The sequence below is a fragment of the Mesocricetus auratus genome, unplaced genomic scaffold (genome assembly GCF_017639785.1).
Source record: "Mesocricetus auratus isolate SY011 unplaced genomic scaffold, BCM_Maur_2.0 contig_11979_pilon_obj, whole genome shotgun sequence".
Lineage (NCBI taxonomy): Eukaryota > Metazoa > Chordata > Mammalia > Rodentia > Cricetidae > Mesocricetus > Mesocricetus auratus.
In genome coordinates, this window is record NW_024431485.1 from 13882 (window position 1) to 29537 (window position 15656).

The 15656-nt window shown below is 41.3% G+C and overlaps 1 protein-coding gene across 1 annotated transcript; it reads right to left on the reverse strand.

Annotated features, from left to right (window-relative positions):
• Positions 1 to 1255: 1255 nt before the first annotated feature.
• On the reverse strand, positions 1256 to 3611 carry LOC121138220 (neutrophil antibiotic peptide NP-1-like). The gene is made up of 3 exons (XM_040740985.1): positions 3511 to 3611; positions 2056 to 2240; positions 1256 to 1492 (listed from the first exon to the last, which is right to left on the reverse strand). The coding sequence occupies exons 2-3, from the start codon at positions 2225 to 2227 to the stop codon at positions 1377 to 1379; spliced, it is 288 nt and encodes a 95-aa protein (XP_040596919.1). The 5' UTR covers positions 2228 to 2240; positions 3511 to 3611; the 3' UTR covers positions 1256 to 1376.
• Between the last annotated feature and the right edge of the window lie 12045 nt (positions 3612 to 15656).

Below are 15656 nucleotides of genomic sequence, written 5' to 3' on the forward strand. Positions count from 1 at the left end.
GGCCTGTTTACCTGGAATCTCTTTTTATACAGGGGAAAAGAAGAAGTTTGGAGCATTCTCACGAGCCTATGTTTAAATGCCTGACAAATGTGGCGAATGACTGTTAATTAAGATCGGAGGTTCGAGACCTCCAGGTCCCTCTGTAGTCCACCATGCTTGGGTCAGAGATCTAGGCACCTGTACAGGACGTTCCTGTACAGGAGGAGCTGGTGTGGTGACCAAGGATACTGTCTGTAGCTCTCTGTGCCCTGGGCTATCTTGTTATGTAAATGATATCAGTCACATTTTCCAACAACTTGGCACAAATTGAGAAGTATAGATAAAGGTAGCTTAAGACACCACACCTAGAAATATTAAGGTATTGGTAAAGCCCTGAACACATAGATTTTGTGTCTTTAAAAGCCTGATCTATGTGTATCAAATCTAGCTTCACCAGATGTGGCCAGATAGTTCTAGAGATAAGCACATCTGGATGGGACTTCCTGCTTTGCTTCCTATTTTGTAACCTGGCTTCTAACTGTTCTTTTAAATTTTTTATTAATACTATGTATTCATGTATCAAATCTCGATTGCAGTCACCCCTCCCTCTTCTCTTCCCCTCTCATTTACTCTTTACCTCCCCAGTGCCCCTCCGCAGTCTACTCCCTATCTGTTTCTGTTCAGAAAGGGTAGGACTCCCGTGGGTGTTCACTAAGCATGGCAAATCAAGTTTAAGTAGGGCTAAGCTCCACCCTTCTTACTGTGCCTTGGTAAGGCAACCCAGTATGAGGCCTAGATTGCCAAAATCCTGCCAAAGCATCAGGGACAGGGCCTGCTCCCACGGCCAGGAGTCCCACAAGTAGATCAAGCTATACTTCAGCTCTATGTATATAATAGCCCTAGATCATTCCCCTGTGTGTTCCTCACCTGTCAGCTCCATGTCTGTGAGACCCTGTGAGCCCAAGTTAGTTGTCTCTGTTGGTTCCCTAGTGATAACCTTAACCCTCTAGGCTAATACAATCCTTCCTCATTCTTTTCAACAGGATTTCCACACCTTGGCCAAGAGCTTTTTGCATCTGGTACCATCAGTTTCTGGACAAAGGCTCAATGATGATAATTAGGTTAGTCACCAATCTGATTACAGGAGATGGCTAGTTCAGACAACCTAGCCACTATTCCCACAATCTGGAACCAGGGATTTTTTAATAGCAATCTGATACTGATTCTCAGAGTCTTGCTTGGAGACAAGAGAGAAGTGCAAGCACACACAGAGAACTTGCTGCAAGGACTTTATTTAGATACAAAAGAGAAAGAAAGTCAAGGGCCCAGCACAGGACAAATAGTATTCTTCAGACTCTCAACTCACAATGCAAACCTATCCTTCTTGTTCTTAGTGATCATTGGCGGCAGCAGAGTCGGTAGAAGGTGTTTCCGAGCCTGCAGTACCCAATTTGGGTTTCTCCCGAATCACAGACTGGTCTCTTGCAAAAGCAGGTCACACGTGCCTTCACATCTGCAGACATGGAGATCACAGGAAGCAATGAGTCAGTAGGGTGGGAGATATCCTGGGCAAGGTGTGTTCTAGGTGAAGTGGGTCCCCCATATTAATTATTACTGACAGCAGCCTGAGCAATCACAACCAATATGAATAAATATACACGGTGAACTCTGAACCTGCATAAAACTAAAGGCTAGTACCTATTTGACTAAATTTTGTTTGTTTTCACCATTATGCTCCTACCATCACACATTTTCATGAATGCTGCCATTACATAAATATCTAGACATGTACCTCCTGATACTAAAGTATAATAGACTCAAGAAAATATCATTCCAATAACCAAGTCAAGCCATTTTGATCTAGATAAATATCTAGTTGGAATTATCTTTATGAATTAACTCAGTGATGGTCACAAATGTATATTTGAATAAAAATCTTTGCAGAAAGAAATGGATTTATTTGACTTTGGATGCGAAAAATAAAGAAGTAATAAATTATCTTGTGTGACCTGATTTCAGAGCTTATCCCCATCCCTTCTCTCTACTCCATACCTCTAACATGTCAACATCTCTCACCTGCATATTGAAGAGCAGTGCTTTCATCCCCTCCAAATGTTATGGACATATCCTGGTTGTTGTCTTCCAGGTGCTCCTGGTCTAGAAGTTTCTTAATGGTTCCTCGGAAAGGATCTGCCTGGGTCTCAAAGGCCAGCAGGAGAAGGGCAATGAGCAGAGCAAGTGTTCTCATGGCTGCAGGTTTCCTAGATGATGAAAAAATTAGGAACCAAGATTGTGGGGTATGTGAAGAGAAGGGTCAAAGATATGCCCTGCAGTTGAACAGGGTCTGCATTGATCAGAAGAGGGAACTGTCCTTAAGGTCCTCTTGACACTCTAGTATTCACAGCTTCCATCACAAAATGCCTCTATCTGTGTGTTTGGTGACAGATTTGGTTTAAGCCTGTTAGGATCAGGAGGACTCTGCTATTGTTTCCTGTTGCCACTTGGATTTTGTACTTACCACATGAATGAGTGTTTGCTTTTAATGTTAAAATAGAAGAAAAGAAGCATCACTCTCATGCTTCAAGTTCAAGTATACAATTCCTGTAAATCTCTGAAGATGGATTCTGATTCCTTCTGAAGTTGTTGACTCTGGGTTCAGACCTGGATCCTGATGATGCTTATTAGTTAAGGCTTTTTAGGGTTGAATCTGCTACAGGACATGTGATGACCAGATAGATCTAATCAGTTAGGGTTGAGTCTGTTATAGCAAATGCATGATCACATTGTTCTAATCAAATTAGAGATGAAATGGAATCCTGGGATTCTATATAAAGCATTGGTCCAGGAAGGAAGAATGTTTATTTCTTAATTTCTATGCTAGTATAAGTGGTAATTAAGACTGTCAGTATTAAAGCACACAACCAGATGTTTTGATGCACAATTGGATATTTATCTCAAATTAATTAAAGACCTGCACATAACACTTGAAAGCAGAAAACTACTGGAAGAAAATTCAGAGCTGAACCTGGGCTGTGATTGCATGATGCCATATGTGCCAGGAATAAAGCAAATTGGGCAAACGTGATTGATCTGGGCTGTACAGCTTCACAAGAGAAGGAGTGGAATGGCTAACTAGAACATGTTCGGAATGGTTGTAAAGCATACACCTGGTAAGAAACTATTATTAGTATTTAGGCGATGAGTGCAATTCAGAAGCCAAGACCAAGCCAAACAATAAAAGGCAAGTGAACCAAAGAAGTATTTCTTAAAAAGAGAATGATATTTTTTTCAGGTTATATTATTCTCATACCTGAATGACAAGGGAGACATCTCTGTTTTGAAATAAGGTTTGAAATTCCCCTTAACCAGTAACTACTGTCCTTAGAAGTCACCAGAGGCCCATACGGAAGATCTCTAGAAGTGTGTCTGCATATGTGGGCACCCAGAGCAGCTTTGACTTTATGGAGTCGGTTTCAGCTGGTTTCCAATGACATATCTACATTTGAAAATTCAGGGACTGTCATTACTTACAGATCCTTGAGCTGTGTAGAGAGTAGAGCAGGAGACACAGGACTCCTCTGTGCAGATCTTCAGATGCAACAGCAGCTGTGCCCTCACAGAAAGGACTTGCCCTATTTAATGGTCACTTGTGATGTCCTAATAATTTTGTGGTTAATTTCTGTTGGGTACTTCCAACACCTGTGGTGCAAGGACAGTTGGGCAATTTGGAAAAGCTGGGGCAAGGCAGGACTTCCCAGAGTGACCCCTTATCTATCTTTTCCAGGACTAGAAAACACTTGTTTGCCTATCACCGCTTACACAGTGGAGCTGGCACAGCATAGGCCTGTGACTGAGCCTTAATCATTGGTATCAGTGAGGATGGAAGAGCACAAAGGAAACGTATGACTCACAAATCATGCTTTATACTTGGTGAAGATGACTATAACAAATATTCAATGAATGTGTAGAGAAGGATTTCAAAACTAGTTCTCAGTGAGCCTCTTCAGGACCTAGGTAACAACCGTTAGAGCTAGTTAAGTCTTTCAATGGAGTAGTGATGCTGCACTAAGATGAGATTGACCATTAGTTCTGATGTTGTCTTCTTTGTGATTGAAATGTGTAAACCATGGCATTCTCTGAAGGTACTTGGTGCAACCTTTTTTGGCCACTAGTTGAGGATAAACATTTATCTAGAACAATATGGGCAAAACAGTCATGAGAGCACTACTTGAGACAAAATGTATTATGGATGTCCCACAGGCTAGACAGAAAGTAGAGAGAGTGGCAGTAGATGGACTTGGCAGGTGATGTGTTCAGAGGGATTATACTTAAAGAAATACTGGTCATTCATAAGAGCTGTGTTAGACTTAGCATGACCAGAATGGACCTTGATGGAGATACACCACCTTTCCAACACACAGCTCCTAGGAGGGTAAACAGTGCTTTAAGAGGCCCTGAAATCATGTGATACGTGCATCAGAATGCAGGCTTCTCCAGCTCCTCATGAACATATTCTTATTAATTTTCTGACCAGTAACAAAATCTCATGTATGTCACCATGCTGCAGTTTTGTTTCCAAAACTTCAAATATTCATATTTTCTTCTTACTGGATGATGTTGTGGTCTGAATGCTACAACTTTCTGAAATTAATATGTGGAAATATTACTCCTAAAAATTATGAAATTTATGAGTGGAGTCTTCTTTCAGAAGATTGGGCTAACAGGAAGAATCCACATGGATCATATAGTTCTTTTACAAAAGAGGCTGAGGGAACTGTCTTGTCCCTTTTACTAGGTGGGGACATTTCCTTAAAGTATCATTTATCAACCAGGAAATGGGCTATCACCACATTGTAAATCTTTTGACACTTCCATAGCTTCCATAACTGTAGGAAATTGGTGCCATATGCTTTCTATAACACAGTTTTCAATGACCTGATACATGGTATTGTATTTTACCAGTTAAGACGGATTAAGAACATGTTCACACTAGAACCCATGTGTCATATTTTGATGAACTCCTAGTCTTGTGGAGGAGACCACAGGAGAAGAACTTCTCATAGGGGTAGACCAGAAATACTTATAGCTAGCTCTCTTATGAAAAAATTGCTTGGCTTATAATGTTTACACATATTCATCATTAAAACCCACTCAGGTTCAGACAGTGACAACTGTATGATGATTCCCCTCTCCTGAGTCAGGATGGACAGTTGTAGTCTGCACATGTTGTCATAGCCCACAGTCCTACTGAGTGTTCTCTTGTCACCAGACCACTTACTTGCTATGCTGCAGAGTTATTTGCATTAAACTCTCCAAATCCAACAGAACCATTCCTCCTTCTGCCCATGACATTGGACCAATGTACAAATAGTAATTTCAAGTTAGAACACTTGTGTGTATTGTATGGAATCCATTTCTTACTGTAATGATTCCTTAATCAGCAGTAGGAGAGTAGAGCATATGCATGTCTATAGTGATAGAAACTGTCACTTGTATAGATTATTCCATACATCAACTTTTGCTCTGTCAATATATTTATGAAGTGAGACTTCATCTCTTAATTCATTTGTCAAGAATAACCCATAACACATAATAAATAAGTGGCATAAAGTCCTGTAATCTTTTGAATGCTTCAATAGAAAATTTTATTCATCTTTTTATCTAAAATTCTGCAGGATCATTGTGTAACCCAAGCATGTTCTAGGTTCTGTCCTTGGGGACAGATTTAGTTGCAGGTATGTGGCCTGTGTGGTTGTTAGAACATGAAGGACAACTGAAAGTGTTTTTTGTTTTAAGCTAGGAAGTTAAGACACTAAGTTTCCATAGATCTGCCCATCATTCACACTACCATAATATCAGAGCCATCAGAAAAAGAAAGAGAAAGAAAGGCCAGGACACCACTTTTATTTCTTGAAGCCACCAGTTTGTCTTGTTGGGATTCCTCCTTACACTTCTCAAGAATTTGAGTGCACTTCCACAGATAGAGAGTCTGGGAAACAGGAAAGAACCTAAAAGATATGCATATATGCATAGTACCCAAGAGAAGAGGATGGAGACAAGATCCTCTGAATGGATGGGGAACACGGCGAGGGGTGGGGGGGAGTGGGACCCGGGAAGAATAGAGGGGGTAAAGAGGAAGGGAGTTGGTCATGGGGGAACAGGAAGTTGAGGGGGTGGGGGTAGAATAGGGGGAAGAGGGAATCATAGGATCAAAGACAGATCAGGCACCAGAGTGACCTCGAGTGATCCAAAGGTATAACATGAATTGGCAAGCTAAGCAATAGTGGAGGGACCACCTCGAATGCCCATTCCTGATAATGAACTTGATGCCTATAACCATCCGGGAGCCTTCATCCTGTGACTGATGGAAGCAGAGGCAAACACACAACTAAGCACTGAACTGAACCCAAGGAACCCAGTGACAGAGAGAGAGGAGTGATGAGCAAATTGGCAAAGAATGGGCTGGCAAAACCAGCAGAGACAGCTGATCTGAACAGGGGAGTGCTCTTGGACCCCAGACCGACAGTGGGGAGGCCAGCATGGGACTGATCTGGACCCCCCAAATGTGAGTGTCAGTGAGAAGGCCTGGGCAACCTATGGGGCCCTGAGCTGTGGATCAGTGTCTATCCCTGGTATACAAACTGTCTTCATGTGCCTATAGCACAAAGAGAGATGCTGTCTCAGCCTGGACTCTTAGGGGAGTGCCTTGACCCTACCAAGAGTAAAATGACAGACTCTAGATATCCCCTATGTGGAAGGATTTGGCAATAGGGTGGGAGGGAGGGGGGGAAGGGGAGTGCCGGAAGAGGGGAGGGAGAGGGAACTGGGATTGACATGTAAAACAAGCTATTTAAAATTAAAATAAAAAATGATAAAAAAATGTAAGGTAAAAAAAAAGAATTTGAGTGGAAATGCTGCTTCAGCCTGAGGTGGTTCCTGAACCTCGAATCCAAGGCTCTAGTTAGTATAAATGGGAAACACAATTAATCCTACTGCAGAGCCTTTCCATGAAATTGTTGGTGACAGCTGTTCTGGGTATAGTGTGGGCATCAGAGTTTCAGTTGGTTCTAAGGCACTACTTTCCTGAGGCTAATTATCAGAAACCAGGGCCACCACATCAGAAGACCTGAAGACTATAGGCTATCAACCAGGAGTTTTAGGTGGACAGACAAAGAGAGTGACTCTAGGCAGTGTCAAGTGTGTGAGTATGTGGTGATTGGCTAGAGGGTTGAAGAGAATGAGAGAGTCACTGTCAAAGTTGTAAGAGTTTGAGAAGGTGATATCTGGGCCACATTAGAATGGAAAATGTTTTCCTCTAATATGTAAAAAGAAAAAGTGTATTTTCTCAATGCCTTACATTGTGTTCCTGGTTGTAGAAAAAGTTCAGGAAACCAAATTTTGAAATGGAAATGAACATAAATTGGGAGCATACCTTTGTCTATTAAAGCTCTATGCAGTGTACATTAATGTATATAATTGACAAGAGATGTGACTGACTTCAACGTTCCACAGTGGATGAACTGATAGAGTATGTGATATACATGTGTGTTTATATTTGCATGTGTACACATGGAACACTGTTCAACCATAAAAACATGGAATTTTCAATACCTGAGATGATCTGTTAGGACACTTACTGTGTAAACAACAGTTGCACAAAGGGAAGGACACCATGTTCTCACATGTACAAGATGAAAATCAAGATAATTTAAAGTGAGAACAGAATACTTGCTATTGGAGAATGGCAAGGTCTGAAGATGCTAAGAGGCTATTGGGACAATGGATACATAATTACATTTAGGTAGGAGCCATGAGTTCTGTGTTCTATTACACAATAACAGGACTGTAATCAATAACGGATTATGCATTTTGAAATACCTAGGACAGTAGAATGTTAGTGTTTCACCATAAAGAAATTATAAATGTCTGAGGTGATATACATGCTAATTCCCCCATTTAATATTTTCACAATGTGTATGTTTACATTTCCAATCCCTTACCATTGTGCACCTTAAATATTCATTATAACAGGCAATTTAAAAAACAATGAACTCTTGCATTTTACAAGAAAATTTCACCTCAAAGTTCAAAAGTGGGAAGGAAGAATTCATGAGACTATTTCATCCTGGGTCAAGAACTTGCAATAGGGAGAGGGTTTGGAAGGAACTTCTGGAGACAAAGGCAAGAGCGGCTTTCAGCTCTGGACTAATACAGAAGACCAGGAGACCGTTAGTGGGGAGGTTTGTCAATGTGATTGTGTCATGTGTTTGCTGATTGACACTTACTGCAGTTATGCTAACTCTACCTGAAAACAGGGGACCTACGTCCTTAGATGAGTACATTTCAAAAGGATGACCCCATGTTTAATTAAACCATTAAATTTATTTTGCTCAGGACACTAGTCAATTACTTAAGTTGAAATATCTTGTGGGACTTTGGTAACTGTATTATATTTGCAATCAACTAATCAGTATTCTGTGATATTTCAGGCTACAAGAGTTGTACTGGCTAGAGTTATACTTTCTCTACTAGTTCAGTTGATACAGCTGATGTCTGTCACTGCCAACACAGATTGTTATAACAGCTACCATGTGAGAATCTTCTAGCATCCTTTCTTCCTCAAAGAGCGATGGGGCACTCTATTCTACCATCTTGCCTCCTTCCTTATTGAATGCTCACAAGAATGTCTGATGAGAACCCACATTATCTGTGCTATGGAAGTCTGCATTCTAAGAGTCGGTACTGCGATCTTTCTGTCAGATATCACACATAACTCCCCTGAGACATGTGCAATGTTCTGCAGTCTGAGTCTTAGCACCATTTAGAAACACTGGAACTTCTAGGATGGGAGGAGACCTGTCTAATGATGTCTTTATTTTCCCTGTTATCACTTCCAGGGTGCATTAGCTCCACAAAGATTTAAGGCAACTCACTTGAGTGTATATTGCACTGTGCACTTGAGTCATTAGGCACTTGTACACTCCGTGTGAACAAGTTTTCTGTGTAGAAAATACATATTTTCCCATGCAAGCTTAGGTGCTGCAGATAATGTGCACATCAAATAGTGGAATGCCTTCCACTCTGCTGACAGTATTCTATTATCTCGTTTTTGTCTTGTATACGAGAGAACATGTTGTCCTTTTCTTTGTGCATCTGGAATTTACACAGTAAGTACCCTCCAGGATCATCTCAGTTTGAAAATTCCATGTATGGCTAAAGAGTTTTCCATGTGTACACATGCAAACACACACATGAGTTCACCACATATTTTTTATCAGTTCATCCGCTGTGGAACATGGAAGACAATGATATCTCTTGACAGTAATATACAGTATTGTACACTGCATAGAGCTTTAATAGACAAAGATATGCACCCGACTTATATTCATTTTCATTTCACAGTTTCATTCCCTCATTTTTATCTATAACCAGAAATAGAATACAAGGCATTGAGAAAATACATTATTCTGTGCTTCAGGATCTTTTCACTGCCTCACAAAGATCCACAGATCATTTCAGAAATTTACAGATTACAGGAAAATGTTCTCCATTCTAATGTGACCCAGATATTCACCTTCCCAAACTCTTAGGACTTATTTTTTGGGTTTTAAGACAGGGTTTCTCTGTATTGTTTTGGAGGCTGTCAGTCCAGCCCGGCCTCGAACTCACAGAGATCTGCCTGCCTCTGCTTCCCGAGTGCTGGGATTAAAGCGTGCACCACCACCGCCCGACACTCTTAGCACTTTGACACCCTAAGTGACAGTGACCCTTTCATTGTCTTCAAATCTCTAGCCAATAACCACATGTTCACACACTTGACACTGTCTAGATTCACCCTCTTTCGCTGTCCACCTCAAACTCCTGGAGGCCCTGGTTCTTTGATAATTCATCTCAGAAAACCTGCAAATCAGAATCAGTCAAAAACTCTGATGCCCAGATTATACCCAGAACAGCTCTTTCACGGAAAGGCTCTGCTGTCGTATTGATGGTGTTTCCAATGTGTACTAACTGGAGCGTTGGATTCAAGGTTCAGGAACCACCTTAGGCTGGAGCAGCATTTCCGCTAAAATTCTTGAGAACTGTAAGGGGCAACCTACAAGAGAAACTGGTTGCTTCAAGGAACAAATGTGCTGTACTGGCCTTTCTCTCTTTTTCTTTTTCTGATTGCTCTGATATGGTGGCAGAGTGAATGATGGGCAGATCCATGGAAACTTAGTAACTTTACTTCCTAGTAAAAAAATACAAACACTTCCTGGGTTCCCTCATGTTCTAGCAATCACCAAGGCCACACACCTCCCACTAAATATCTGCCCAAGGACAGGGCCTGGACCACACTTGGGTTACACACTAATCCTTCCTTCCCATTGCAGAAATTTATATGAAAAGGGAACTAAAATTTGTTCATCAAAGCATGTCTACGAGTTTGGAACTATATGCCACGTATTTATTATGTGTCTTGGGTCATTCTTGAGGAATGAAGTGAAAAGGTGAAGTCTCACTTCATAAATACAATGACAAAGCAAAAGTTGATATATAGAATAATCTATACAAGTCACAGTTTCTCTTCCTTTGAGCATGCATGTGCTCTGCTCTCCCACTGATGATTAAGATATTCCATACAACACAAGCAAGTGTTCTGACTCAAATTTACCATTTGTACATTGGTCCAATGATGGGGCATGTCCTTCTCTATATACGTTTCTTTATTGGTTCATGGATAAAACTCTTTTTGACCAATGAGACAGGAAGATAAGTGAGACTAGGAGACCAGGGTAATTCTGGGAAAGGTTGGCAGACTGAGCCCATGACAGAGTTGCCATCCTGCTAACGGAGTAACAGCATGTGAAGGCATTACCGGGTAAGCCACAGCCTCAGGCAATACATATATTGATAGAAATGGGTTAATAATTAAGACAGAGCTAGCCAATAAGAAGCTCTAGCATTTGGACAAAGGTTTCATAATTAATATAGGGTCTGTGTGCTTATTTGGGCTAAAGCATCTGTGGGACCTGGCAGGAACGAAAATCCACCAAAAGATCAACTCCGTGGGTAGAAGGAGGAGTGGTTCTCTAAGATTTGGAGAGTTTACTGCAGAAGAACTCTGCAGCATAGCAAGTAAGTAAGTTATGTTGGTGACAAGAACACTCAGCACGACTGTGTGCTGGGACAAGATGTACAGACTTCAACTATGGGAAACATCAGACAGTTGTTACCGTCTGAATCTGAGTGGGTTTTAATGATAGATATGTGTAAACATTATAAGCCAAGCCATTATTTCATGAGAGAACTGGCTATAAGTATTTCTGGTTTCCCACTATGAGAGGCCTCAGTTCTTCTCCCGTGGTCTCCTCCACAAGACTAGGAGTTCCTCAAAGTATGACACATGGGTTCTAGTGTGAACCCGTTCCTTAGTCCCTCTTGACTGGTAAGACACAACACCATGTATCAGGTCATTGAAAACCGTATTATAGAAAGCAGATGGCACCAATTTTGGGCAGTTAGTGAGACTACGAAGTCTAAGATGAAAATGTCAAAATATTTACTCTGTGGTAAATTTCCTGGTTGATAAATGATACTTTAAAGCTATGTCCCCACTTAGTAAAAGGGATAAGAGAGTTCCCTCAGCCTTTTATATAAAAGACCTGCAGCATCAGTGTGGGTTCTTCCTTGTTAGACCAATCTTCTGACAGAAGACCCCACACATACATTTCATAATCTTTAGGAGTAATATTTCCACAAATTAATTTCAGTAAGTGGTAGCATTCAGAACACAACAGCATCAATCAGTAAGAAAAAATATGAATATTTGAAGTCTTGGAAATAGAACTACAGTGTAGTGACACACATGAGATTTTGTTACTGGTCAGGAAGTTATTAAGTATATGCTCAAGAGGAGCTGGAGAAGCCTACATTCTGATGCATGTGTCACACGATTTCAGGGCCTCTCAAAGCACTGCTTACTCTCCTATGTGGTGGAAAGATGGTGCATCTGCATCAATGTTAATTGTGGTTATGCTGAGTCTAACACAGGCCTTTTGGATGACAAGTAACGCTTTCGGTTTAATGCCTCTAAACACATCATCTGCCAAGACCATCTACTGCCACTCTCTCTGCTATCTACCCAACCTGTGGTACATCCTGAAGACATTATGCCTCAGTTAACACTCACAAGAGTGTTTTGGCCATGTTGCTCCAGGTAACTGTTTATCCTACTAGTGGACAAAAAAGGCTGCACCTAGACCCTTTGGAGAGTTTCATGATGTATACTTACCATTCACACAGGAGACACCATCAAACTTGGTACAGCCACATACCAGAACTAATGTACAATCTCAACTCAGTGCAGCATCCCTACTCCACTGGATGATATAACTAGCTCTAATTGTTGTAACCTAGGCCCTAAGGAGGCACACTGAGAACTAGTTTAAAAATTCTTCTCTACACATTCATTGCATATTTATTCTAGTTATCTTCACCAAGTATAAAGCATGATTTGTGAGTCACACATTTCCTTTGTGCTCTTCAATCCTTACTGTCATAAGTGATTAAGCCTCAGCCACAGGCCTAGGCAGTGCAGGCTCCACTGTGTAAGCACTGATGGGCAAACAAGTGTTTTCTAGTCCTGGATAAGATAGATAAGGGGTCACTCTTGGAAGTCCTGCCTTGCCCCAGCTTTTCCAAATTGCCTAATTGTCCTTGCACCACAGGTGTTGGAAGTACCCAACAGAAATTAACCACAAAATTATTAGGACATCACAAGTGACCATTAAATAGGGCAAGTCCTTTCTGTGAGGGCACAGCTGCTGTTGCATCTGAAGATCTGCACAGAGGAGTCCTGTGTCTCCTGCTCTACTCTCTGCACAGCTCAAGGATCTGTAAGTAATGACAGTCCCTGAATTTTCTCAAGTAGGTATGTAATCGGAGGCCAGCTGCAAGAGACTCCCCAAAGGCAAGTTTGCTCTGGGGTGCCCACACATGCAGACACATTTCTAGGGTTCTTATATGGGGGCCTCTGGTGACATCTAAGGACAGTAGTTACTGGTTATGGGGGAATTTAACAAAGCTTTTTGTCAACACACAGACGTCTCTCTTGTCTTTCGGGTATGGAGAATAATATAATCTGAAAAATGTCTTTCCATGTTAAGAAATGTCTCTTTGGTGCACATACCTTTTTTTGATTGACTTTGTCTTGGCTTCTGAGTTGCACTCAGAGCCTCCATATGGATAAGGGCTTCTTCTCAGTTGTATGCTTTGCCAACTTTTCCCACCATGTTCTAGGTGGTCATTCCACTGTGCTTATTTCCATCTCTTATGTAGAAGATGTAAAGCCCAGTACAATCATGCTTGACTACATTGTTTATTCCTAGCACATTTGGTACCATGCAAGAAATCAATTCCAAGATTCAGCTCTGAATTTTCTACCAGCATTTTTATGCTTTCAATTGTTTTGTTCAGGTCTTTAATTCATTGTATTTGAGATCAAGACACATTTGTGCATGAAATCACTGGGTTGTTTGTTGTAATACTGACAGTCTTAATTGCCACTCATACCAGCATAGAAGTGCAAAGACTAAACATTCTTCCTTCCTGGACCAATGCTCTACCTAGAATCCCAGAATTTCATCAATAGTTTGATTAGATTTACATGGTCATCCAAAGTGCTATAACAGAATCGACCCTAACCTATTATATCTATGTGGTCATCACAAGTGTTATAATAGATGCAACCCTAACTGATTAGATCTATGTGGTCATCACATTTTCTCTAATAGATTCAACCATAACAAACCTTGACTAACTAGCATCATCAGGATCCAGGTCTGGACCCAGAGTCGACAACTTCAGAAGGCATCAGAATCCATCTTCAGAGATTTAGAGGAATTGTATACTTGAACTTAAAGCATGAGAGTGCTGCTTCTTTTCTTCTATTTTAACATCAAAAGCAAACACTCATTCATGTGCTAAGTACAAAATCCAAGTGACAACCAGAAGCAATAGCAGAGTCTTCCTCATCCTAACTAGCTTAAACCAAAGGCAGTCACAATATATACAGATGGATGCATTTTGTGATGGAAGCTGTGAGTACTGGAGTTTCAAGAGGACCTTAAGGTCTGTTCCCTCTTCTGATCAATGCAGACCATGTTCAACTGCAGGGCCTATCTTTGACCCTTCTCTTCACATACCACACATTCTTGGTTCCTAATCTTTTTCATCTTCTAGAAAACCCATCCATTACCATGAGGACACTCTCTCTACTCATTGCCCTTCTCCTGCTGGCCTTTAAGACCCAGGCAGAACCTTTTGAAGGAAGTGCTGAGGAGCTTCTAGACCAGGAGCAACTGGGAGAGGACAGCCAGGATATGTCCATAACCTTTGGAGGGCATGAAAGTACTGCTCTTCAATATTCAGGTGAGAGATGTCAACATGTTACAGATATGGTGTAGAGAGAAGGGATGAAGATAAGTTCTGAAATCAGGTCATCCAGGGGAATTTACTACTTTTTGTTTTTCTCATTAAACAGCAGGAGCCAAACAAATACATCTCTCTCTGCAAAGATTTTTGTTCTTTTTTTTTTTAGCATCACTAAAACAAATGTTCCACAGCATAAACAAATGCAACACATCTTTAACATTCTACATTTCTGTTTCTCAAAGATGGGGCTATATATCCCACATATAATCTTAACTACAAATGGCTCTGTATTGCCTGCTCCGGGAAACAGAATCCATGTCTTAGTTTCAAAATGTTATTTTGACCACCTATGACTACCTGTTGTTATGACTACCTGGCAACCATGTATTTGTTTCAAGAGGTTCTTTTTTTTTTATTTTCCAGTTTAAATTTAGATAAGAAACGAGGTTGCTTCACAAGTCAGTTCCAGGTCCCTCTCCCATTCCTTCCCCTCCTCCCGTGCCCTCCCCCACCCCCCCCCCCCGTTATCCCCTCATTCCCCCAGGGAGGGTGAGGCCCTCCATGGGGGTGTCCATAGTCTGTCATTTCATATAGGGCAGGGCCTAGACCCTTCCCCAAGCGTTCAGGGTGAGAGTGCACCGCACATTGTTCTATGGGAGTCCAAAGTCCGTGTGTATACTTGGGATGGGTACTGATCTGCTGCCCAAGGCTCAATAGATTCCCTAGGCCTCCTCACTGACACCCAAATTCAGGGGGCATTGATCAGTCCCATGCTGGATTCCCAGGCTGATGCCTGGGATTCAAGAGTTAACCTTTGTCTGGTCAGCTGTTTCTGGGGGTTAAACCAGCCCAGTCTTAATCCCTTTGATCATCAGTCCTCCCTCTCTGTTACTGGCTTTCTTGAGTTCAGCTCAGTACTTAACCAAGGGAGTCTGCCTCTTCTTCGATCCGCCACTAAATGAAGTTTCTGTTTCCCAGACTCTCTGGCCATAGGATTGTAGGCTGGCACTCCCCAGGTCTATGTCTAAAATCCATATATGAGAGAGTACATGCCATGTTTCTCTTTTTGTGACTGGGTTAACTCACTCAGGATGGTTTCTTCTAGTGTCATCCATTTGCCTGCGAATCTCATGATTCCATTATTTTTTTCTGCTGAATAGTACTCCATTGTGTAGATGTACCACATTTTCTCTATCCACTCTTTGGGTGAGGGACATCTAGGTTGCTTCCAATTTCTGGCTATTACAAATAAAGCTGCTATGAAC